General features: G+C 40.5%; 2 protein-coding genes across 2 annotated transcripts; one reads left to right on the top strand and one right to left on the bottom strand.

Moving 5' to 3' along the window:
- Positions 1–2,517: 2,517 nt before the first annotated feature.
- Positions 2,518–3,426, top strand: LOC107107831 (heparan sulfate glucosamine 3-O-sulfotransferase 1-like). The gene has a single exon (XM_015408180.1). It carries the CDS (start codon positions 2,518–2,520, stop codon positions 3,424–3,426), a length of 909 nt encoding a protein of 302 aa, XP_015263666.1.
- Positions 3,427–6,210: 2,784 nt separating this feature from the next.
- On the bottom strand, positions 6,211–25,985 carry LOC107107818 (histone H2A.V). The gene is made up of 5 exons (XM_015408165.1): positions 25,880–25,985; positions 13,323–13,400; positions 9,631–9,744; positions 7,756–7,885; positions 6,211–6,607 (listed from the first exon to the last, which is right to left on the bottom strand). Exons 1-5 carry the CDS (start codon positions 25,880–25,882, stop codon positions 6,546–6,548), a joined length of 387 nt encoding a protein of 128 aa, XP_015263651.1. The 5' UTR covers positions 25,883–25,985; the 3' UTR covers positions 6,211–6,545.
- Positions 25,986–27,084: the final 1,099 nt, after the last annotated feature.

The following is a 27,084-nucleotide window of genomic DNA, read 5'->3' as shown; positions in this document are numbered from 1 at the left end:
TACTGTAGTGGTTCTTAAACTTTAATCTACCAATGCCCCCAAGTATGCAGTATTACCAGTGAATGGCCCTCTCTCCCTCCCTCCCTCCGCCATCTTTTTCAAAACCTGACCCACAGGTAACAGGCAGTTAAAAAGAAAATCAAGCAAGAAACACAGAGCCATACAACTTTCCCTCAAATAGTACCTTTCTTTATGTGTGGTTGAAAGAGAAATATACAGATCTCAGGCATGTATTCAATTATGCCCTTGTGCCTAATGGTCATCAGCTAATTTCTTGATGTTTAGTTCAATTCTTGTTTACTGTTTGAAAGACTGTGGGAGAGATCTGGGATTTTATGCTCAGGGCAGGATGGGCCATATAAAACAATTCTCTTTCACTTAGCCATTGCAAGTGAAGCAAAGAGACTACCAAAATCCCATTTGGCTAGACCCCCTCAAGTTCTGAATGCTCCCAAGACCTGTATCTTACCCCCCTCAGGTGCCATATGATCACCATCAAGAATAACTTGGCTACCAACAGGTGCTCCTGAGCGTGGACTCTAATCTGGGAGAACCGGGTTTGATTCCCCACTCCTCCACTTGCACCTGGCTGGATGACCTTGGTTCTGATAAAAGCTGTTCTTGAAAAAGAGCAGTTTCTGTCAGAGCTCTCTCAGCCCCACCTACCTCACAGGGTGTCTGTTGTGGGGAGGGGAAGGGAAAGGAGTTTGTAAGCCGCTCTGAGACACCATTCGGTAGTGAAGGGCAGGGTATAAATCCAATCCTTCTTCTGAGTCCTGGAAAAAAATTGTTGAACAGCTCAAGGGCTGAGAACCATTAAGAGCAGCAAAATGGGAAAGAGGACCATATCTGGGTCCATCTCTGTCAGATTCTAGCTATTTCTGTTTCCAGCACCACTATAAATGGGAAGAGCTGGCATCCAACTCAGAGCCCTCTAACACAGAGATGTAGCTGTGCTCCCCAGGCTGAAATATTTTAATTGATATTTTATACATACCGTTAATTGATATATATATATATATAATATATATATATATATATATATATACACACACACAGATATTTTATGCATCTCTTAACACTTCATTTTTCATGTTCTCCTCTTTCTAAGAATCAAAATAAACATTGAAAGCATATAAGTACACTCAGGCTGAAATATTTGTCCTCCCCTGGGCTAAGAGCTCTGGTGAACCATGCTGCTTCCCAGCAGAATGATGCATTTTTCAACTACTTTGTCTAATTATGCAAAAACAACAGAAATGATGCAAGGAGTGAATGAGTGAGTGAGAGGTATAAATTAAATTAATAAAATAATAAAATAAAATAATATATTTTGATGCTGACCCAGCCCAGGGAACTGAGGGAAAAGACACAATCACCTTCTTATATTCAACTTCTGAAATGGCACACAAGACACTTTTAAAAGTTCAAAATAAACAAAATGTTTCACCAAACTTAGGAGAGAAAAGGGTCAGGTGGAATCAGGGGTAGGATGTTATGAGGTGAACCAATAATAAAACTGAGGTAACTTTGTAATCACACTAACACCATGTAATTTGTTGCCAACATCTGTTTCTGCTATTCAAAAAGGTCTCTTAAAACTTTAAGATAGGCTTTATTTTCAGTTTCTGCTTAAACATTCAAGCATAGGTTTATGAGTTTCACAGACTCTTAAAGTCTAGAAAATAGGAACACACAACCAAGTTCCCAAAATCCTTCTATATACACAGGCCAGGGATCACTCCTCTTTTAAGAGCTATCTCACTTTTAACTTGGCAGGGATTCCTTCTCTTAACTAGAAGCAATTTTCCTTTTTGGCCTGAATGGGGGATCCTCTCACTTCTTTAGTCTCCTTCCCAGTCCACAGTCAGTGCTTAACGGTTTCTTTTTCAATTGTTGGTGCCCAACTGCAATTTCTTAACTGACTCTCTCCACAGAATTCCATTTGAACAGCCTGTCACTCAAAAGGTTCTCAGACTCTGTTAGGCATTATAACCCTTGACAGTCCATCACAACTACACTATTTGATTTGATAGTTATTACTAATATAGAGATTTTAAAAATTCAGTAAATTATATAATGCACTCATTTCCAAAGCAATGTGGTCAGGGGAACGGAACGTTCAAGATCACCAGATAGCCATCAGTCCTTGGCTTCAGCTACCACCCCAGTTCACCCATAACTATTTCCCTGCCTTCATGAAAGCTTGGAGAACCAACAAAATGACAGCCATTCACAATATTCTTATCTTCTTTCCCCAGGTACAGTTGCCGTGAGCTAGGCTGTTGGTGAGTGGATGTTATATTGGAGGAACTCACTGTGACACTAAAATGGAAAGCCACAAGCAGCTGTGGGCCGTAGAGGGAGAATTTGCTTTATAAAAGTTTTCCACATCCAGAAGAGTGACAAGGGCTTCTTGCAGACAAGCACAGATATGGAATATCTGCACTAGAGGAGTCACACATAATCCACTGCAACGCATATTCAGCCACTTATCATCTCAAGAAAACATCAGAGATGGGAAAGGCGTGCCTGCTTCTCTTGCTTCTGAAGACATGTGGAATTCACACAGAGTTGGAAACGAAGAGCCACCATAGCTGGGAGACTCAGTGGGAAGGAAACAACTCTCAGTTCCCAAGTGAAGCTTGGAAGCAATGCCTACCCCAAAGTATAATTATAGGGGTACGGAAAGGAGGCACAAGAGCCCTACTGGAGATGCTGAGTCTGCACCCTCAGGTGGCAGCTGCTGATTCAGAAATGCATTTCTTTAACTTGGACGAAAATTACAACAAGGGGTTGGGTTGGTACAGACAGCAGATGCCAATTTCACACTCAGGGCAAGTTACTGTAGAAAAGACACCAGGCTATTTCTCTTCCTTCAAGGCCCCAGAAAGGATCCACGCGATGAACAGCTCTGTGAAGCTGCTGCTTATTGTCCGGGACCCTGTAGAAAGGCTTGTGTCAGACTACACTCAGATCCTCAACAACCGCAAGGCACAGCACAAGCCCTACCAGTCTTTGGAACAGATTCTCTTGAAGAATGGCCGAGAACTCAATACCAAGTATAAAGCCATGCAGCGCAGCCTCTATGCTGTGCACCTAGCTCGATGGTTAGAATTCTTTCCCAGGACCCAGATTCATATAGTGGATGGAGGTGGTCTCATCCGGGAGCCGCTCTCAGAAATGAACCAAGTAGAGCGCTTCTTAGGACTGGAGACTTACCTAGGCCCAGACAACTTTTACTTCAACCAAACTAAGGGCTTCTACTGCCTGCAGGCCAGAGGGCATCAGCACTGTCTGGACCAATCCAAAGGACGACCTCATCCTATTATTGATGAACTACTGCTGGAACAACTCTGCACATACTTCAGTGAGCACAATGAGAACTTCTTTGCCATGGTGGGACGGACCTTCAACTGGTGCTGAGCCCAGGCTAGATGGTGACTGAGACAGGATGTAGAGTAAGGCCTCTAGGGACAGGGCTTTCTATGGTAGAGATTTGTTCCCCTTGCTTTCCAATGAACCAGAAATGGACCACTACCATGGAGAAGCAATTCAGTGGTCTGAGTCCTGAGAAAAACAGCACAACAGGAAATAGCTTATATACTAGAGACTCCCCCCCCATTTGTTCAGAGCCTTTTAATATGATAGTTAGCTCTTCTTTCCAGATATCACAGCAAGTTAGATTATGAGCCCTCTGTCCTATGTATTCAGATGCCACATTGTAGGTTATCAGAGATTCAACTCAAATCTCACTTGGGTTCTATTTCCAGCAATTGTGTGACTGATGAGCCAAAAGCAGAAGATATGATGAACACATTTGTTTACACAATAATTGTTTCCTCCTTTCTCTCATACCAAGCAACTGTAGGAACTGAATCTCAGGCATTCAGCTTTATTCACTTCATGCTCACCTCTGTTGTTCTATTTCTTTTCAACAGAGGGCAGCAGTTCCTAATGCAATAAGATTTCTACAGTACTCTGTATGATCTGGGTTGTTAAACAGTATACAAATTGTAAGGTATACCTCCTCATCTACAAATATCCTTCTTCTATTGTGAGCATATGAAACTGCTTCCTTATACAGACTGTTGGACCATCTAACTCAGTATTGTCTACACTGGCAGCAGCTTTCTAGGCAGCCTCAGGCAGAGGAAGGTCTTTCTGGACATACTATGGATTAAAACTTAGGACATTGTATACATAATGGGAACTACTGCTGAACTGCAGCCCCCTTGCCTTTTGCAGATGGGACACAGGCCTGACAAATGCGGAAAGATTCCTTGAGGCAGTCTTTTTAAGGTAGCTCAAATTCCTCATCATAATCCTCATAAAAATCTGCCATTGTGTTGCATTTGTGGCTACAGAGCCCATGCATCAGTCTGAGAAGAGGGAGGAGAAAGACTACAGGGGAGAGACTTGGTTACAGCATGTTTGCTCAAGTGTCTCATTAACCGGGGCTTATTCCCATATTAATCGTGCATGGGATCATGACCTCTTCTGGTGCCTTGTGCAGTTTCTGGGGAGGAAAGGAGAAGCTGCAGCAGTGCCCTTCCTATCATCAAACTATCTGGCTCTCAGCAGTTGTTAAATCTTTTTGCAAAAATGCCATAGCTTGTTCCAACTGCAGCTGCTCTCAAAATTGCTGCAGCTGGAGCAAAGAACAAATTGCTTTTTTGGACACAGTTGTTGCTGGAAAAAAGAATAGGGCAGGAAGGGTACAGAATCATACTCCCCTCCATTTATGTTCCAGGGGTAACAAGGCTGTAACCTGTGTACAATTACATGGGAGTAAGCCCTTTTGGATTTGACTGCATAAAGCATGCACAACTTGCAGAAGCAAGCTAAAACTAGTATTTCCTTGCACTAAATCACATAGGAACTACTGGAAGAGAATACCCTGGAACCCTTGTGGATTCAACTGCAGAATGTAGCTGCTTTTGTGGAATTCCACTGGCTTCCAGCTTGGCTCTACACCCCTGCCAAACAATACCAAGAAGGAATAGATACACCAGTGATTGCTGAAGAATTCTTATGCTTTTACACCCAGCTTTCCCCAGTGCCTTTCTTCCGGAGGTAAAGGTGTAAAGGAAGGCAGAGAAAGACTTCACACCTATTTCTGAAAAATTGACAGGCACTTATTATCACTGCTCATGACCAATCCAGCCATGCAGGAAAATAATCCATTGGTGATCTGGCAGTTCTGGAGGCCAAATGCAATAGACTGAAGTACTCTGCTCACCAGGAAGTCCTGCAACAGGCTCTTGATCTTCAACCCAGAACAGAATAAAGGACAACCCCTCACACCAATCTTCTCTTCACAAGGATGCACATCAACATGAGTTTTCCTTTCTTGTCTACTTCTTAGAGAAACAGTCCCTTATAAGCAATGAATTCACTGATTTTCAGTCTGTCAGAGAAACTGAGATGGAAAATAGCATGCTTATTACTGAAGACTGGTGACAGACAAGCAGTCTTTTCTGTCTTACAGTTGCTTAACGTTCCACAGGCGTGCCATTCTTGAAACTCAGTCAATATTACAATCTACATTCCCCTAACTGAATATGCCACTTTTCTATCCCACCATCTTGTTATACCATTGCACCTTTTAGTAAAAGAAGCTTCTGAAAACATTGGTCAAAGTGATCAATTTTGCTATCTTGTACAAACCAATACAAAAATGGGCCATAGGAAGAGTACAACTCCTTCCCAGCTTACCTGCTACCACTAACCTTTGCTTGCTGATTCTGAAATCCTCATCTGTATTCACAAGGGCTCTTTATTCCTCCTTGACCAGAACCTGGCATTAATTTTAAATTCTCATTCTGATAACAGAAGTGCTTACTTTGATGCATTGAATGATTTTAATTTGTGTACTAAGGTCTTTATAACTAGTGAGTAATTGAGAACAATAAATACTTTATAGCACAACTAAGCGTTAACTAAAGCAGAAACCAATATACTATGTTCTGGAACGTACATTTTGTTATCTGATACCCCTGTAAAAGTGCTGGATTATTAAACTGCACATTCTTCTGGGTTACATTAAATTCTGGTCACTGATTCCATATGGCTATCTCAATTACCTATGTCAAAGAACAAGGCAACCCAATCGTAAATCATAAATGTGGCCATGTTAAAGACTACAATTTGGGAAGAGGTTTATTTTTTAAAAAATGAAGCTCAACAGTATTTGAAGGCACCAGCTTTATAGCTAAGATATGAAGTCTCAACCACATTGACTTTTCACACCACCAGAATGACACACAAAACAAGTTTTGTAAAAAATGGTTTTATCAGTTCCATTTTTGTATAAAACACATGGGAGAAACCTAGCCAATCAACACACAAATTGCTGCCACATAACAAGGTACTTTTTTGTCAAACTTTGAATCTAAAGAACATACAAATGTTTTAAGTCTACAGTCAATTGTCTATGCTCTTCCATTTAACTATTTTTTTAAAAATTCCACATATCCCCATATTTCTTCTGTCCCAGGTACAGTACAATGACAGGGAGGAAGAGGGCTGTTTAAAACTCTTCTCTATGCAGTTTTCTGCTGTCCCTTCTTTCCAATCAGAGACTTGTGGATGTGAGGAATTACACCTGCAAAGAGAATAATGGATTAGAATTAGCAGTTGACTTTTGGGAGCCATTCATATTAGGTGTTACTTTCTCTTCCAGTTCCCTTCACAAGCTGAAAGCACCACATTTTGCAAACTCTGAGGTGTTCTGGTCACACCTCAACAGTGCAACTGCCTTTATCAAAACCCCATGTGAACATATAGGGAAAAGAAACAAGCAGTAGTCTTTCATTTAATATTAATTTGGGGGGCTGATCTGGCTCAGTCAAAAGAAAACATAGTGCTGAGAAAGATCAAGATGGGTAGCTGTATTTGTCTGTAGCAGCAGAAAAGAGCAAGAGTCCAGTAGCACCTTAAAGACCAACAAAATATGTGGCAGGGTATGAGCTTTCGTGAGCCACTGCTAACTTCTTTAGGTATCTGAAGAACTGAGCAGTGACTCACGAAAGCTCATCCCCTGCCACATATTTTGTTAGTCTTTAAGGTGCTACTGGACTCTTGCTCTTGTATACAGTGCTGAGATGCTACACAAGCGTTAAAAACAAAAAACTTTCTCAGGTTTCCTCATGGCATGCAGACAACTGGGCTGAGAGAGATGTATCATGAAAAGGTGTTTCAGGTTTCACTCCCTGATCTACTTTTGTAGCCCTAATTAAAAATAAGATTATTTTGTAAAAAGGCGCCCAAGGATTGATGTGCAGCACACCGGTGGTGCAAAAATCATTACCATGAGATCTGCGTTATTTTTCTGTTGAGATTAACACCATTTAGGAACAAATGGCTGCTTAACACATGAGCATATTTTGAAAAATCCACATTTAACTAGCAGCAAAGCTGCATCTGAAGCAGTGACCTGGAGTCATAATAATAAGCATGACTATTTACAACTACCTCATACAGTAAAATATAAGCAGCAGTAATTTACCACAGTTAAGCAGTTTCTCTCAGTTAAATTAACTATTGTTCTGTCAAGTGGTGAGGGGAATTTCATGCACATTCCCACATGTACAAAAATCCAGGAATTAGCTAACTTCTCACTATTTGGCAGGATGTTTCAGATCAGCATCTTACCATGTAGATACAAGTACATTGTGAAAAGCTACCACTTGATTATCTGTAATCAACAGTAACTTTTACTATAATAATTTCAGAAATTCTGTGACTACACACCTCCACCGGCAATTGTAGCTTTAATAAGGGAATCCAATTCCTCATCACCACGAATAGCAAGCTGCAAGTGACGAGGAGTGATACGTTTTACCTTGAGATCCTTGGAAGCATTACCTGCCAACTCCAAAACCTGTCAGGAGAAAGGAGACTGAAGTAGGAAGCTGTTTAAAGGGTGCAACTTCATGTTTTTAGAAAACAAAGCTTATCTTTTACTAGCTGAAACATGGACATACTTTTTTATACAGAGAGCATAAAAATAATCCTAGGCCCCTAGAACAAATACTGTCTTAAAGGTAACCAGTACAAGATGATATAATACAGCTGCTGCAAACTTCTTAACCACGCAGTGAGCTAGTTTCATAATAGAATCTGATTTAGTATTTAAAATACTAAAATAACAGAATGACACATTACAATTTGCCATGGAAGACTACAGTTACTAAGTTACTAAGTTCTGTTCCCTATTGATATGTTTACAAAGATGAGACCATGGCAGGGGGAGAGAGCAGGAGTTTAATTCTTTTGCCCAATGAAATTTTGCCAGCTGAAACCACCATCCTTTACAGGCAAAACTTCCTCTCTTCTCCTTTGGGGGCTAACAAGTGGGGGAGGATTGTGTTTTGAATGGCAAAACTCAATGGAGGAAGAATTAATCCCATCCCTCACCAGCCCAGGTCCTAGCATAGCTTCTAAAAGCATTTTTACCACACTGGGTGTATCCAATCATAGTAAGTGAATTTGCTAGGTTAAAAGAAGACAGATTGTACAGAAAGCTTTGTGCAGCTTCAGTGTCCTTTTATTGGCTTTTGGAACCAAAACATATATACAAGAATACATCTGCAACTACAATTTACTGTAAGCATTCTACTTAACATTAGAGATGGTGATTTTGTAAAGTTAACTTTCCTGGTGTGTGTTTTAAAATGACATTTCTCCTTTGCTGCAACAGGCACACAGAAAATTTGATGCTGCCTACTTAAAACTTAGTAACACTTAGTAACATGAAATCCTTGAATGTACCACTGTAAAATACGAGTAGACATCCTAAGGTAGTACAATAAGTAACATTATTAATTTCAAAACAAGTAGGATACATTTAAGTAACTATTTGGAGTTCAAAAGATTTCTTTTTTTATAGCTAAATGAAGATGGTCATAAAGATGTCAGAGGTGAGCTTGAGAAAGAGGACAAAGACTGACTTCAAAGGCTTGTTAATCGGGCTCTACTCATGATACAATGGATTACATGCTCAGAACTGCAAAGTGTCTCCTCTAGGTTAAATTGGCTGGTGATCCTGATGGAAGTTCTGCCTTCTCCTGAAGTGCACAATATAGTTCATTATGTTGAGATGTATGATAGTTGTTTACTTAGTCAGACAGGAAGAAAAGATTCCCTAATAGTTTTTTTAACTTTTATTCAGAGACACTAAAGTTAATTTAAACCTAAAAATTAAAGAGGAAAGTAAAAGCAGCTATTCAAAAACAGAAGTTTACCTGTTTTTGAAAACTGCAGTTATGACCAGTAGGAAAAAAGCTTTCCTTCATTCTGCTTTAGGGTAAGGGTCAAGCAATTGTTGTTATTGCCCTTTCAAACAAGCAAGACAATAATTCAATATGGCATTCTTGGCTTCATGGAATATTTGGTGAGGCATTTAACTTTTGTACCAAGGAAGCCTGATCAAAGAGAAGGTATACAAGCAAGGTATACAAACACTCCAAAGGTATACAAACACTCCATATTAGAGTTTACTAGCTATTAAGAATCAAACAATTATTTGATCTAGGTTTTAAAGAAACAAGATCAGCTAAGTAATGAAATTTCATAAGTACTGAAGGGCTCTGGATTATGTTTATGTGATTTGGCAACAGAACTTACCTCAGCAGTGAGGTACTCAAGAATTGCAGCACTGTACACAGCAGCTGTAGCACCAACCCGTCCATGGCTTGTGGTGCGAGTCTTCAAGTGTCTATGGATACGGCCCACTGGGAACTGAAAGAAGACAGGCCTGTTCAGCATTCATGGTCAGAGCCTACTACAAGGTCCTGATGGTGAATCAGTGAACCTTTTCTAGAGAAAATGGTACCTTTAATATGGTTATCCCCACTATAAATAATCTGTAGTCAGGACATGAATTATAGTTTTTATAGACTGGTTAATGAAGTGCCAAGTCACACACTGTTCAGTCTGGGTTTCAGAGCCCAGAGCTGCCTGGCAGTAGGGCTATCAATAATGATGGCCAATCCAACATTGACCCCCAAGAGATTAATCACAAACAGGAGAATAGATTTGTAGCACTAAAAAGACTGTGCACCATTATAGCAGCTTCCATACATAATAGCTTCCATAGTTACACACAATGTTAAATTAATATATTTCCAATGAAATTCAACAGGTAGTTATTGAAGTTTCATAAGATGGTGAAAATGAGTAATACTGATGCAGCCTTTAGAGAGTTATACTGAATAGTACCACTGTACCAGATATACTATTCATTTCCTGTAATGTGACAAACATATTCCTTCCCAAGAAGACAGTGTTTCAACAAAAATAAATATTGTTTTTTTGTTAACCTATCTATACATCTCTATTCTTATCAGGAGCAGGACAATCTAAATATCTGAAAGAAGTCCCCTTGCTTTGTCCCAATTGCTTTGTTCCATGGCAACAGGACTTCCTTCTCAGTTTGTGACAAACCAAAGGAATCTTTAAAAACAATAGTGACTCCCTAACACAAACTAGAAAGGGAGACAACAGTTAACAGTGAAAAGTAAAAGCGCCCCCTATCAATAAAGAGCAATGATATTGACATTACGGAGGGCCTTCAAGGCACTGAAGAAAGCTAAACCCAGTTCAGGTTTTTAGGGTACCCACCAATGATATGAGTAGATCAGATAGTTCCCAGACACAATGCAGGGGTAGGCTAAACTCTCCAGGAAGGAGGATGTCATCTGAAACTTACAAAACCTACTGTACTGATGAAGAGTCCTTATGGAGCCTAACTACAGTTAAAAATTATGGACAGCCTACAGTGCCTTCCTGCTAGAAGCTGCATCTGCATACATACATATGGACTGGTGACCAGGTTGTGACTCTACAGATGTCGGTCAATGAATATGGCCCACTAAAGTAGTAGCAGCTCTAACTGAATGGACATTTATCTTCTCTAGAACCTATTCCACAGCTGACTGACTTCTTCTAGGAGAAGAACTTTGAATGAAGCTGTCTAATAGCTCAAAGGAAATCCTGATAAAGGTTTCATGAATTAGGTTCAAGCTCTAGCATGGAAAGCTAGTCAAATGAAAATGAAAGGGTGTTTCATCATTCCCTTTTAGCAGAAGAACTGAGCATCCCTGCCCTACATTTGAATGTTAGTTTTATGACCCCAATTCAGCCTCTCCTAAAAGAAGCTTAATGCAAAAGGTATCTCAGCTTCAAAGGAAGAGGAAATTAATATCTATTATGTAGCATCATGCATTCAGTTTGTGAAATACCTTGTATAAAGCTAAAGAGACAGTGTCCATGAATCTAATTACGCATGGTGCTAGTAGGTGCCTCTCAGCCTCCAGGCAACTAATGGAAGAAGCCCCACCTCCGGGTGGAGAGCTGGACCTTACACAAAAAGACTGGGGATGCTTGAGAGAATCTAGGGAATTTGACACTTCCAGTACCACAGATGTCTTGGTGTGTGAAGAGGGTTCTATCTTGCTCATACTACCTATCCTGTGGAGAATGAAAATCTTGTAATCTGAGTGTATCACAGAGGCAAACAAATCCATGACTGGTAACTCATATCTCTGAACTAGCCATCTTGATACTGAGAGCCCACTCTCCGAGGTCCAGACATTTTCTGCCTAACTAATTGTCTGCAATGTCAATTGTACCTTGGCATGTTTCATTTTGATGGAGAGCAGATCCACCCAAAGGGAACAGGTTATAGTTTCCCTATGGCTAAAACAGGACTTGGTAGCCACTTGTTTTCATAAGGTGTTCTCTATACAAATTAATCTTTATTCAGTCATGGAAGGCTATTACCTTCAGACAGACCAACCCCCCCCCCCCATTCCAGACAATGCATGCTTTTAAGAGATCTCACAATTGGTCTAGGAGTCTTGAGCTGCCATTTCCTTGGAGTGGAATCTAACCCTTGGAAACTGACATAATTACAACTCATCACTTCCTCCAGGGGAGCTGACCCTGGAAAGGTGACTATAAGAGTCCAGCCACATGCAATGACTGCCATACTAGAGATGGAACTCTGTCTTAACTAAAAACATAGTTAAGACCACTACTCGACTATACACATTGCTTCTTGTTCACTGGGCCCTGAACTTCAGCCATCTTGTATTATTATAACAACAGTCCCTCTAACTGCTGGAGGCAGCTAATTTAGCCCTGGACTAGAGCAGTACATTAGAGGGAGCTGGGGAGGGGAGACAGAATCTCACAGCATGCACCTTAATTATATTTTCAATCCTTACTGCAAGACAGTTAAAACAGTACAAATGAGTAGGAGCTCTGCTTCCTTTATAACTGAGGAAGTCTTTGTGCATATTTATTAGACAGATACTTGACTCCAAACTATTCTACCCTTCTTCCATGGCAATGTACATGGGCCCCTGACAACAACCCTTAGATCAGGGTAAGAGAGAGTGATTGGCATCACTGCTGCTAGATTAGTATTTGCTAAATTCTGGAAGCAAAAAAAATATGTCTAGACATAAGGATAAAGTCAAAGATGTTTTTATTTCTGCATAAAATTATTAGCTGTGCAAAAATGAGGATTTTTTTCAAGCACAGATCTTATTTGGAAGCGGGCTTTAGGTCATGGGGAGCAAACAATGTAATCTTTTCATAGCTTTTCTCAGTTGTTGCTAAACACACACACACACAAACACACACTTAACTTGAAAAAAGGTACACAGTCCTTTCCTTTAATGACAATAACTTGTAAAAAAGGAGAATGACTGCCCCAAGGTCACTCAAGGGGCCTCATGGCGGAGTGGGATTTGAACCTAGCCCTCCCAACACTGTATGTAGCCATGACACCACCCCAACAAATTTTCTCCAATCCTAATTACTCCCATAACTGGTATTCTTGGCTTCACAGTGGTAAGAGTCCTTAGAAGCTTACACCATCTTGGACTGGCAGAGAGGGTTAATTGAGGTTGGAGGATGCATGCCATCAGCACCCACTTGCATTATAAACTGTTAGGAACTTTAGCAGACCAATTTTCCCTCCATGCCTTCAATTAACTGACACTCAAATAGATGTTTTTTTGTTTACAAGCTTTTTTTTCATACTTGGGGAGTCCCCCATTTATGGAGAACCCTGTGTTTTGCTACTCTACTAATAACAGAGTGAGGTGAGCATTGCTAGTAACTCCCAGATTTAACTGGGAGTTAAAGGATAACTTATGAATCAGAACTTCCTGTTTATGCAATCTTCTAGTTGTATAATGCAAACCATACAATGCTACAATTGTTGCAACAACAATGTAGCAATATTGCTCAAGAAATCGGAATAAAATCTGACAGCAATTCACTGGGAGCCAATATATAAATTTTACCTGAAGTCCAGCTCTTTGTGAGCGAGACACTGCTTTCGCCTTGGCCTTTCCACTGTCCTTGCCAGCCTTGCCTCCAGCCTAAAAAAACCAAAACATAACGTTTATATGTTTTCAGACATTAGTCAGAGACAGAACACATTCCAAAACTAAGTATCCAATGTGCAGAGATAAAATTTCTGCTTAATTTATTGTAGAAGCCACACTTCTACAAACTCAAAGCATGAAATCATCATGTGCAGTCTTTATGGACTATTTCAAATTCAAAAATGCTCTTAATGGAATGTACCCCAAATTACTTATCAAAACAAGAGCATGAGGGCAAGACTATTTTAAGATAACCTAGAGATTAAATATTTATATGCATTTACAAGCAAAACCAGGCAGCACATAGCCTGAACATAGATGCTTTATAGTGTTTACTTACAACTGGACCATAGTATTGTTTTCTCCTTGAAATGCATGTATTAAAAAAACTATTCAAAGATCTTTCTACTGAATTTTAATTTGGCTCTAAATTTCACAGCATATAAATTACCTCATGCAATTTGTCTAGTAAATTAATTTAGCCTGTTAACTCAAAGATGTTAAAAATCTATGATCCACATATTTATTATAATACTTATCAGAAAGGCTTATAATTGTTTTGTAGTAAAAATGCAAACCAAAGTGATTAGGAATGGTTCATATACATGAGTCTACTGCTTCTTTTTAAGTGCATTAATTTCCATGTACATGGTCATATGAGGATCATGTCTATAATCATGGCAGGCCCAGAGAAATATCAGTGCCATTGTGCAAATGGCAGCTGCTGGCCATATCCACATACAGTCCTGTTCACACAGCACATCATGTTTTTATACCCAATAAAGATGACATGGAGAAAATAAGTGGCCCTCTTCAGATGTGTAAACTGACCTACATGCACTTTTTAAATGTCCTTCCAGTACTCCATTAAGGATTGTAACCTTGAGGAATTTCAGACAGGCGATATATTCCAGTTCAGGAACGGTTCCCAAATGGTTTCTGGTCTGATATTTCAGACAGAACCGTTTTAGAACCGGTTCCCTACCGGAATATATTTGTACTTTCACACACAAATACTTCTGCCCCATTCAGGAAACGGGGCTGAACCGTTTTACCTGTAAACCACTTCCAAGCAGTCTTCAGTTTCTTCTCCTGGATCCGAAACGCTTTTTCCCACCGTTTTTCGCCCGCGTGGGCGATCTCCCGCTTTTTAAAAAATGTTCGCTTCAGAGCGCTATAGCGCTATAACACAACAGCAAAACAGCATTATAGCAACCCCATTGGAATGCCTGGAGTGTTGTGTCATAGCGCTATAAAGCAAACGTTAAAAACAAAAAGGCGGAGATCGCCCAAGCAGGCAAAAAATGGTGGGAAAAAGCAGTGCAGTCTGAAATGGCAAACCGCTTCAGATCCAGCTGTTTACCAGTAAGGGAAAGTCATGTGTGAAATGGCAGCCCGTCTTGCAAACAGTTACATACGCCTACCAACTCACTCCACCTTCTCTCAAAATGTACTAACTTTCCTTGCAGATAGGATAAGCATTCTGTGAGCAAGAATTAAATCTACAGATGACTTCTTGTAGATTTGTTTGGGCGTTTAGATATGGCAAGTTTTCTTCTCAAGGAATGGGATCCTACCATAAATCTACTTCATAGGATTTTTTTACCTCATGCTTCTGCATTTCTTGTCTGACACTTTTTAATTTTTTTAAAAAAATTAAATTTCTACACATTTAACTTATACATACAATAGATTTTAACGTAAACTTATCCCAACATTATGTTCATACATTGATTTTCAACATATATGTTCTTGTCTGACACTTGATAAAGAATTCCATTATTCTTGAACTGAAGCCTAATATGTAAATATGTGATTTTATTATGCATGTTTTTAATCTCTTAGCCACCTTGGTTGTCCTTATGAAAGCAAAAAGGGGGATATAAATTCTGTAAATGAAAAAGAAAAACTATTAAAAGAAAAAAAAACCCTGAATTTAGATGGTACGGAGTTGTCATGCTTGCTTGACATTATAACTGGAAAGCCTCATCCACCCTGTTTCCAGCTTAAAGCAAATGGTATGATATGCAAACATTCAATTGAAGCACTTTTGCAAAGTGACTGTACCGTGTAAATTTGTCCATCTTCTTCAGTTAACCAGAGGGGGTGTGATTTCTTTGAAATGTTGATGATAAATGACATAGGAACTTTGATTTGCAATAAGGATGTAAAATACTAAAAGGTTAAATAGTAAGGATTTGTTTACCATTTATATATTGCTGTAAAATGCTTAAACATAAAGCTAAGGAAGTTCCTGGTCCTAAGCAGCTCTCTCCTCTCTTAGTGGAGAAGACAAGTGGCAGGAGCACATGCACTTGCTCAGAGTGAGAGTGCACCTGCTGCAGCATGCTGCTTTCTCATCCCAAGCTTCTTCCCAAATAACTGTGCACAGAACTAAACTGGCTAAGTGTGAGATCAATAAATAAATTCAAGTCAAAGATTAAAAACAATCATCTGAAATCCTCAGGCTGACTTGCTTCATATCAGATGGATGTCCTCAGTGTTTACTTCTAAGAAAACCCTTGATATTTTTTCAGTGAGCACTTCTGGAACTTCTTGTTTCTTCCCTCCTATCCATTGTTGAAGTTGGCTGATGTTTAAATATTCCAATGATAATATTCTGCTAAAGTGCCATAAATACTTCAACATTCAAGACTATGTTTCATTTTAACAATCAACTTCCATATGTTTTAGGGTTATAAACACAAGCGGACTTTAAAAAGCAGACTGACAAGGTATATCAGTTCCAAAACTTTTGATTTGACATTATCTAATTTCATATCTTAAATTCAAGTATACTTTTAAGAGCACTCCATTTTATCTTTTGCCATCACCTGTATAATTTATAAAGAGACATTAAAACAGTTTAACACATATAGACCCTTACACTGCTGCACTTCCTAGTTTAGCAAATGCCTCATATTGATTTACTAGGGTTAGAGCTAAAATAAGTTTTCTAAAACTGAATAGATGGTGGTTTTATGTTAAGTGAACTAACCCACAATTCTTTCCTAACTGTGATTTGGAAAAAAAAATATCTTAAAACTGCATTAGGATTAATAAAGATGTTATATTTTAGATGAACAGCAACTTCATCTAGCCCATTATAAAGAACTGATTTTCCTGCACAAAGAGTAAAATGTATACATTCAATCTAATTTTGTCCTTGTTTTAAATGATATTTAGGCATTAAGGTCCATTCTGACACATAAACTGGAAAACTATAGCTAATAGCTGTCTCTGTAATGTGGACATCTTGATTTAATAATAAAATGGGATAACCCACACACATCATCCTGAATTCTTCTGGAAAAAAGTAGAATATAAATGAACATATACAACTTCTAGCATGAAATTAAATTCAAATATTTCATAATATGCTCACTTCTGCTGCAAATGTACTAAAATTGGAATATATATAATTTCAAATCTCAGTGATAGGAATTTCAATTTACCATTGAATTCAGCTAACTGATTATGTGGCAATAGAAGCAAATACATTGTACTGTGAGAGTTTCTGAAGTTGACAGTTTTTATTTTGCTCAGTTAATACAGTTTGAAACCTGTCAATAAATCTGAGCACATCTCTAATATTAAGTCACCGTAACAACTAACAAGAGTAGTATTCATGCCATGACCAGTTGTCTGGATAATAGTTTTATAGTAAGAATGCAACAGGACAACATGAAGCTACACACGGTTATTCATATCAAGTCTGTATCCCACCTTAACTTTTGTGCCCTTGACTTACTTCATTGCTATAAAATGTAACATTTAGCACAATCCAACAGATTTACTTTAGATACAACACTTGAAACAAGGGATTATGTTAATGTTATACTATAATATGCTCAAAGGGCCATCACATATTCCAGTGGCTGAATGGGAATCTGATTTTTCTCAGTCCTTAGCAAAATTTGTATGTTTGAGGCTATGGAACAACTGATTGGTTTAGCATAGAAAAGGGAGGTATGGAACAACTGATTGGTTTAGCATAGGAAAGGGAGTACGACAAGGATGCATATTGTCACCTTGCTTATTTAATATATATGCAGAGTACACCATGCGAAATGCTGGCCTGGATGAATCACAAACGGGAATTAAGATTGCTGGGGAAAAGATCAACAACCTCAGATATGCAGACGATACCACTCTAATGGCAGAAAGTGAAGAGGACCTTAAGAGCCTCTTGCTCAGGATAAAAGAGGAGAGCGCAAAAGTGGGCTTGAAGCTCAACATAAAAAAAAACTAAGATCATGGCATCTGGCCCCATCACTCCTTGGCAAATAGAAGGGGAAGTCATGGAAATAGTGACAGATTTCACGTTCCTGGGATCCCAGATCACCGCAGACTGTGACAGCAGCCGTGAAATTAAAAGACGCCTGCTCCTTGGGAGGAAAGCGATGGCGAACCTAAACCGCATGATAAAAAGGAGAGACATCTCCCTGCCAACAAAAGTCCGCATGGTCAAAGCAATGGTATAATGTATGGCTGCGAGAGTTGGACTATAAGAAAGGCCGAGCGCCGAAGAATAGATTCTTTTGAACTATGGTGCTGGAGAAGACTCTTGAGAGTCCCTTGGACTGCAAGAAGATCAAATCAGTCAATCCTAAAAGAAATCAACACTGACTGTTCCCTGGAAGGCCAGATAATGAAACTGAAGTTCAAATACTTTGGCCACCAAATGAGAAGGGAGCACTCACTGGAGAAGACCCTGATGCTGGGAAAGACTGAAGGTCAAAGGAGACGGGGACGGCAAAGGATGAGATGGTTAGACAGTGTCATAGATGCAACGAACATGAAATTGAGCCAACTTCAGAGGACAGCAGAAGACAGGAGGGCCTGGCGTGACCTGGTCCATGGGGTCGCGAAGTCGGACTCGACTGTGCGACTGAACAACAACAACAACAACAACAAATGATAGCGGTGGCCTTGCACCTGTGTTTGGAATTTTGAACTCTCACTATGCACTGTTATGCCAATCCAGAGGCTCAGATCAAGTTATAGGAAACCTACAAACTTATTCACATTGTCTGTTTAGCATCAGTAATTATTTTTATTTGTTTTGATGCAAAACAGACAGGAGTGGTACAAAGACCATATACCACCATGTATTTTATTAAAAGAAACCATACAACCTGTCTTATACGATACACGGTTGTCTTATACGTTACATGGTTGTGTGACCCGGATTTATCTTTATATGATTCCACAGCTATTACATTTACAATGCAGTTTAGGGCTACACCCTACAGTAACTATTTCATTCTATTCCAGACTACTTGCAAATCAGGAGGAACAGGCCTGTACTCAATTTCACCAGCAAGGGAACCACTTCCCTTCAACAGAACTTAATACAGTCCTTTGACTTAACAACCTAGGCCATAGCTAAAGAGCAGCATGCTGCACAAACACTTGCAACCTAAATGCTGTAGAGACAGGCATGGCATATAAACACTTACATAAAAGAGGAGGAGGGTGTTTTCCTGATCACTGTTTTGGCATTTAAACTTATTACACCACTACTTACACTGCAGTTGTATCCTGTCCTTCCCTCCAATCAGACAAAATCAAACTGTAAAGTTCATATTCACATTATACAAGTCTAGTTTTGAATCATCTGTCAAGTGAGAAAGAAAGCATCTCTTTTATGCATCGCTGTGTTGTCTGCTCTAATTTCACACACACACACACACACACGACTTCATATTTCTAGGAACTCAGTTAGTGCTTCATAAGAACATAAGAACATAAGAACATAAGAGACGCCAATGTTGGATCAGGCCAAAGGCCCATCCAGTCCAACACTCTGTGTCACACAGTGGCCAGAAATACCAGTGCCATCAGGAGGTCCAGCAGTGGGGCCAGGACATTAGAAGCCCTCCCACTGTTGACCCCCCCCCAAGCACCAAGAAGGACAGAGCATCACTGCCCCAGAGCCCCTAGCTATACCTTGTGGCTAATAGCCACTGATGGACCTCTGCTCCATATGCTTATCTAATTCCCTTTTGAAGCCGTCCATGCTTGTAGCACCCACCACTTCCTGTGGCAGTGAATTCCATGTGTTAATCACTCTTTGGGTGAAGAAGTACTTCCTTTTATCCGTTCTAACCCGACCGCTCTGCAGTTTCATGGAGTGCCCACGAGTTCTTGTATTGTGAGAAAGGGAGAAAAGTACCTCTTTCTTTACCTGCTCTTTCCCATGCATAATCTTATAAACCTCGATCATGTCACCCCTCAGTCGTCTTTTCTCCAAGCTAAAGAGCCCTAAGCGCTTTAACCTTTCCTCATAGGGAAAGTGTTCCAACCCTTTTATCATTCGAGTTGCCCTTTTCTGCACTTTTTCCAAAGCTATAATATCCTTTTTAAGGTGTGGTGCCCAGAACTGCACACAGTATTCCAAATGAGGTCTCACCATTGATTTATATAGGGGCATTATTATATTGGCTGATCTGTTTTCAATACCCTTCCTAATAATCCCCAGCATAGCATTGGCCTTCTTTATTGCAGTCACACACTGTCTCGACATTTTCAGTGAGTTATCCACTACAACTCCAAGATCTCTCTCTTGCTCAGTCTCTGCCAGTTCAGACCCCATCAATGTGTATTTATATTTAGGATTTTTGGCTCCAATGTGCATCACCTTGCACTTGGCCACATTGAACCCCATTTGCCATGTTGACGCCCACTCGCCCATCCTTGACAGATCCCCTTGGAGTGCCTCACAATCCTCACTGGTTTTCACCACCCTGAACAACTTTGTATCATCCGCAAATTTAGCCACTTCACTGCTTACTCCCATCTCCAAATCATTAATGAACAAGTTAAAAAGCAGTGGACCAAGTACTGATCCCTGCGGTACCCCACTGCTTACCACCCTCCACTGAGAAAATTGCCCACCTACACTCACTCTCTGTTTTCTATGAACTAGCCAGTTTTTGATCCATAAAAGGACTTGTCCTTCTATCCCATGATTTTTGAGCTTACTTAGGAGCCTTTGATGAGGAACTTTATCAAAAGCTTTCTGGAAGTCAAGGTAAATAATATCTATTGGATCCCCCTTGTCCACATGTTTGTTCACCCCCTCAAAGAACACTAACAGGTTAGTGAGACAAGATCTTCCCTTACAGAAACCGTGCTGAGTCTGCCTCAATAGGTTTTGTTCATCTATGTGCCTACTAATTCTTTCCTTAATAATGGTTTCCACCAATTTACCCGGTATCGACGTCAGACTGACTGGCCTGTAATTTCCCGGATCTCCTCTGGAACCCTTTTTAAAGATGGGAGTGACATTAGCTACCTTCCAATCCTCAGGAATGGAGGCAGATTTTAAGGAAAGATTACATATCTTTGTCAGGAGATCTACAAGTTCACATTTGAGTTCTTTCAGAACTCTCGGATGTATGCCATCTGGGCCTGGTGATTTTTCAGTTTTTAAGTTGTCTATCAGTTTTAGGACCTCCTCTCTCGTCACCTCAATCTGACTCAGGTCTTTCAACACCCCTCCTGAAATCAGTGGTTCTGGAGTGGGCAAGCACTTCTCATCTTCCACAGTGAAGACGGAGGCAAAAAATGCATTTAGCTTCTCAGCCATTTCCCTATCATCCTTCAATACTCCTTTTACCCCTTGGTCGTCCAAGGGCCCCACTGCCTCCCTGGCTGGTTTCCTGTTTCTAATGTATTTGAAGAAAGTTTTATTGTTGGTTTTTACGTTTTTTGCTATATGCTCCTCATATTCCCTTTTTGCCTGCCTGACCTCAGACTTGCATTTTATTTGCCATATCCTGTGTTCCGTTTTATCAGCCTCACTGTGACTAGCTTTCCACTGCTTAAAGGAATTCTTTTTACTTTTTACAGCCTCCATTACTCTGTTTGTTAACCATGCAGGCTTTTTCCTATACCTGTTTGTGCCTTTCCTAACCTGCGGAATATATATTTTTTGAGCTTCTAGGATCGTAGTTTTAAATAGATCCCAAGCTTCCCCAATTGTTTTGACCCTTTCTACTTTTCCTTTCAGTTTCCTCCCCACGTGTCCCCTCATATCAGAGAAATTACCCCTTTTAAAGTTAAAAATGGTTGTGTGAGTCTTTTTGGCCAATTCTCTATTTGTACAAATGATGAACTCAACAACATTATGATCACTGTTTCCAAGTGGTGCAATCACTTTTACATCTCTCACCAGGTCTTGAGTGTTACATAGGACCAAATCAAGGATCGCCTCTCCCCTGGTAGGTTCCGTGACCATCTGCTCCATAGCACAGTCATTTAGAGTGTCTAGAAACTCAATCTCTTTTTCCCGGCTAGAACACATATTGACCCAATCAATGTGTGGGTAGTTAAAATCACCTATTATTACACAGTGTTTTTGTCTAGTTGCTATCTTTAAGGCATTCATCATTTTATAATCCTCCTCTATCTTTTGATCTTCAACAACTCAAAGGCTGATTTTCCTATTAATATAACTGTCTCCTCCCACAAAAAATGCTTGAAAAGGTGTAAGATTAAGTTCAACAGATGTAGTTAAGGTTCTGACAGCTTCAGAAGGTTATCAGTATTGCCTAGGTTTTTCAGGGGTGGAATTAACCAACTCCTCACTCATATAAGTTTTACCTAGGAAGGGAAGCCTTGTGTTAGATGTCAAGTATGAATACTGCCTCTCTGTGGACCTTAAAGGTTAAGAGGCAAGAAAGGCACCCAGCACAGCAAGAACACTGATTAGCCTGAAGCGGCTCACTTCTATGAGGCAAAACATAGAACTGTGAGGTTTTCAATTATAAATTTCACCACAGCAGTAACAATGTCTGCTAAAGAATGCTGAAATACTAGTAAAATACATTTTAAAGTACTGTCACTAGGAGCCATTTCAGATCAATCAACTACTCAAGATGTCCAAGACCTCTCTCACCTAAGAAAGTGCTTGCAGTCTCATTCTGATCAAGTTAATGGCAATAGTACCCCTGAGTTCAATGGGGCTTTCTTTCCTATAAATGATCTCAGAACTGCATCTCATAAAATATTATTATTAAAACCTGCCTGTCACAAAATACAAGTCTTCTACGACTAATTCGATTTTGCAAAGTATAACCATTTTTCACAATTTGGACTGAAGGAAAATGGGAAAAGTAAGACTAGATTTCAAATGATCAACTAACAACTCTCAAGTTAAGGCAAACACTAGAGCTATACTTTATTTCAATAGGCTTTTGAAAGCTAGCTGCAGTTCTAGAGTTCTTTCCCTGTCCAAAAAAAGACATCTATATCAAAGTATGAATATTCTTTTTCTTTCATAAATATGCATTTTAATTTGCAAGAGTTCTGCATAGTCAGAAGACTAATTCTGTTTACAGAAACAACTTGCCCAAGCTGCCAAGTTCAGTTCTTCTTGCTCTCAATGTATTTTCTATACTAGTTCTCTCAGATAGGCCATTCCTGGAATATGAAACATGTGACTCTGCCTTATACTGAATCAGATCATTTGTCCATTGAGGTCGGTACTGTCTACTCAAACTGGCAGCAGCTCTCCTGAGTCTCAGGCTGAGATCTTTCACATCACTTGCTACCTGGTCCTTTCAACTGGAGATGCTGGGAACTGAACCTGGGACCTTCTACATGACAAGCAGATTCTCTACACTGAGCCGCAGCCCCTCCCCTAAATACATCACACAGAATATATAGCTAAATACACTCCTAGACTACAGCACCAAATACAACATCTTAAACTGCATGAAATTACCAGTCCTGCATATGAACTAACAGATCAATCTGCCCTTCTGCAGTAACGCTGTGCTTTGTGCCATGGGGAAAAAACTGTTGGCATTCATTTGGATAAAGCAACAAGATACTATACTAGCATACACAATCATTAGTATAATCAAGTTCTTTTGTGTGAGCCTGCCCATTTCCTGAGATCTCCACCTGAAGCCATCCTATTATGGGTTTCCTGAATTTAGGTGGTAGCTACCAGGGACTGGGCCTTTTTTGCTGTGGCATCTTTGTACATGAAATCCAGATATATATCTAGTGCCTATTTTAATGTTTTTTCGTCAAACAAAAGTAATTTTGTGCACTGAAACTTACAGTAAGATTAAACTGGGTATTGTTTAAAGTGGCTTATTCCTATTTCAAGCATTTGTAGCCAGATGTTTTATATTTCTACTAAATTGTTTATGTAAATGGCTTTAAACATTTAATAGAATGGCAGAGTACAATTTTAAAAGTACATTTATTATGAAATGTCCCAAAATTCAGTGAAACTCATAACCTAAAAACTGTGTTTATTATTATACTTCTATGTGGAGGGGGAAAAATACAGATAACACATCACTTTTGAATCTCACATGAATTTTCATTAAGGCTACAATCCTATACAGGGTCAGGCACATCTAAGCCCAGTTATTTCAGGAGTTTAAACTTATCTAACTTTGCATAGGATGGGACTGCAGGAAACACTTCTGAATCTCTTCAAATTTGTGCAGAAAACATGGCCTGAAATAAACAGGCAAGCTAAGTTTTAGGAACATACAATTTTCTAAAGATTTGGAAGTACTGAACGGACAGTTAGCAAGTCTAGAGAAATAACTGTGCTAGTCTAGCAAAATGAAACAGAAGGCCAGTGGCACCTCATAGCATATGAAGAAATGAGCTATAACTCAAGAAAGCTCATTCTGAAAAATCGCTGTTAGTCTTTAAGGTGCAACTGAACTTCTGTTTTAATTAGCAAGTCTGCCGGACAACACTTTTAAGCCGCTATACACATATACATTACCTGCAATACAGAAAGGCAAATACCACCTTCCTGACATGACTGGAGAGAACATGTAATGTAAACAAGTACAGATAAAACCTTCTTCTGGTGGACATTCTGTAAAAGCATTTGACTTTTCCTGTGTCCTTAAACAACTCATTTAATTTAGTAGATTGAACGGACTGTGCCACTTTTATAGGTGAGTTACAAGGCCGCAGGTGAAACAAGGTGAGCTGGGAGGGGCAGCTTGATGACATGTGGTTTGCATTTACAGAATGTATAGAATGACCATAAAATACAGTAATGTCATATATATAATAATTACTAAACATGACAATACATTATAAACTTGTTCAGCATTAAAAATGTTGAGATGCTGTGTTTACATTGGGGAGAATGAACATAGCATTCTGTTACTTTGCAAGTGGGTCCCAAAATTAAAGTACATTTAACATGGGGTATCCAAAAGTACAATATGTTTTGAGTGGGTCCCTTGAGAACCACTGGTTTAATAGAATACAGAAATGTTAGAAATGGTAAAGCTCAGCAGCTTTATGTACCGAATACTTTTAAAATCTGAAATGTGTTCCTTGGGAATGTTGACAACTTGGGACAGAAAATGAAAGGCAGTCCTTTTCCAGGCATACTAGCTACCATTAGAGGAATACCCCTTTGCAGACCAACTCTATGCACTTTTACCTGCAAGTAAGTCCCAATGAACTGAAGTGGCCTTACATCTGAGTTAACGTGCACAAGATCCAAGATAAAACCGCAGTTCTACACCGAGTCACTCGGAAGCAGGTCTTACTGAAGCCAATGGAAGATTCTTCCAAAAAAATATGCAGCGCAAAATGTTTACGGGGCACTCGTGAGAACCGGCCTCGAGCAAACTGACAGCGGAAAGGGGCAGGGCTATTGCGCGAAGTTGCGGTGAGCGGGTGCAAGGCTGTCACAGCGAGAGCTGCTTCTGGTGGGACCCTCCAGACTTCACTTGACGCCCGCGTGAGGAAACAGTTGACATTTATGACATATTCTGTTGCTAGGAAATCTCTTCACAGCGGAGGAAGCGTTGCGCAAGCCTGCTGGCAGCGCTCGAAGCCGCCCTTTGGGAAAAGAGGGGAAGCTTGAAGGCCGTGCCATGTCAGTGACACACGGGCACAGCTTCCAAGGAAAAACCTACCCGAGCGCAATGCACACCAGCCGCACAAGACTCACTATGGATCTGGGTCCACTAGGCACAGGACAAAACCAGGGTTGCCAGAGGGGAAAGCCGCCAACTGAATTCCGGCTCCCTGACGGAGATACCCTTATGGTACACGTGTTGGCGCATTCACACTTTACTTTTTAAATGGTGAACACCTGAACGCGAAATACATAAGTCCCCGAGACAAGGGGGCTCCTATAACACCTTGTAAAGAGGTAGGGTGTCCCAACCGGCCACTTCCCGGACCTCCACCCAACTCCCTTAACGAGCTGGGGCTCGAGGTCACTCGACTCCATCCCATGACAGGAAAAGATTCAGCGTCGATCCAGCCAGGAAAGAGATACGACTCTACGCACAGAGAAGCACACAGCCTTCTCGCTTCCTGCCCCAAGGGGTGCCGGGCATCGTCCCCCTCACTACCGGTGTTAGAAATAAGTGAGAGCCCCGCAAGCACTTCTTGCTTGACCGTCCGGGCTTATTTTCTCGGACGCTTCACCCTGCTCGCCATTATTATTCTGCCCTCACCATGGTTCCGTCGTTGCCCTGTAAGGTCCGGTCCCGATTCCGAGCTAGAGCCGCCTCAGAAAGTCGAAAGACAATAACCCGCCTGAGCGCGAGGAGGGAGCCTGGCCTGCCGCGGCCACGGCGAACCAATCAGGACAAGCCATGCTAGTTTGAACCTCCCGCCTTGACCAATCCAATTACGGCTTCTTACTTCCTCGGATAAGTCCCGCCTCACGGCCCGTTTAACGGCTGTTTTTTGCCCCCCCACTCTTTCTTTGCACACGGCACGTAAGAGCGAGAGAAGTGAGAGGCGGGGCAAACTGTTGCTCCGTGTGGGTGGGAAGAGTTTGGAGTGGCGGGCCTTTTGACCAGTAATAGAAAGAAGCCGCCGTGTAGTAGGCTGTGGCATTCAAGTAACAGCCCTCTGAACCAATCTGAAGCAAGGATGGTTTCCCGCCCATGTTGTCTTCCCCTCCCCCACTTGTTTGTTTGCGCGGAGAAAAAAAATGGAGTCGGCGACTTCGGGGGATGGGGGCAAGTTTCCTGTCTTCATGCAGAGGTTTTAGTATTTAGTCCATGGTCATCACGTCGATGTCCTTAACGGAAATAATAGTTTCTCTTCGACGCTTCTCCCAAATTATCAGCTTTTGGAGGAACTGCTTCAACTTTCCTCCCCCTGCCAAAAACTGTCTATACAGGTGTGTAAAAATTAATATTCCCTTGTTTCATATGAGGGAGATCTCATAGACTACTGCCCTATTCTCCCCTCAGATCGTTTGCATCACAGTTAATTTTGGAAGTCAGTCTCAGAATCCACTGGTTCCAGGGCGTTTACAGCCTTTAACGGAGAACTCATCTGGGTCAGGACTGGCAGCAATCACTGCCTTGATACCACACAACTTCCTTGTCTTATCCAGGCCTGGCAGCACTACCTGTTCAATAGGGCAGCCACCACAGGAAAGCCAGTTTTATGCGGTGGTCAGAGTTTCAGACTAGGATCTAGGAGACCAAGTTCAAAACATTATTCTGCCAAGGGTGATCTTGGTCCAGTTACACACTCACCACAACCTACCTCACAGGGTAGTTGTGAGGATAAAGTGGAAGAGAGGCAAATTATGGCAAGCTGCTTGGGGCTCCATTGTGGAGAAAGGTGAGGTATAAATGAAGTAAATAATTATATTTGAAAATGGGGAGAAGATAAAAGGTAGGCTTGGTGGTGGATGGAA

This window comes from Gekko japonicus, unplaced genomic scaffold, assembly GCF_001447785.1.
Source record: "Gekko japonicus isolate JY-2015 unplaced genomic scaffold, Gekko_japonicus_V1.1 scaffold139, whole genome shotgun sequence".
Classification (NCBI taxonomy): Eukaryota; Metazoa; Chordata; class Lepidosauria; order Squamata; family Gekkonidae; genus Gekko; species Gekko japonicus.
Note: the sequence above shows the minus strand (reverse complement) of the source record. Positions and strands in the feature narration are given on the sequence as shown.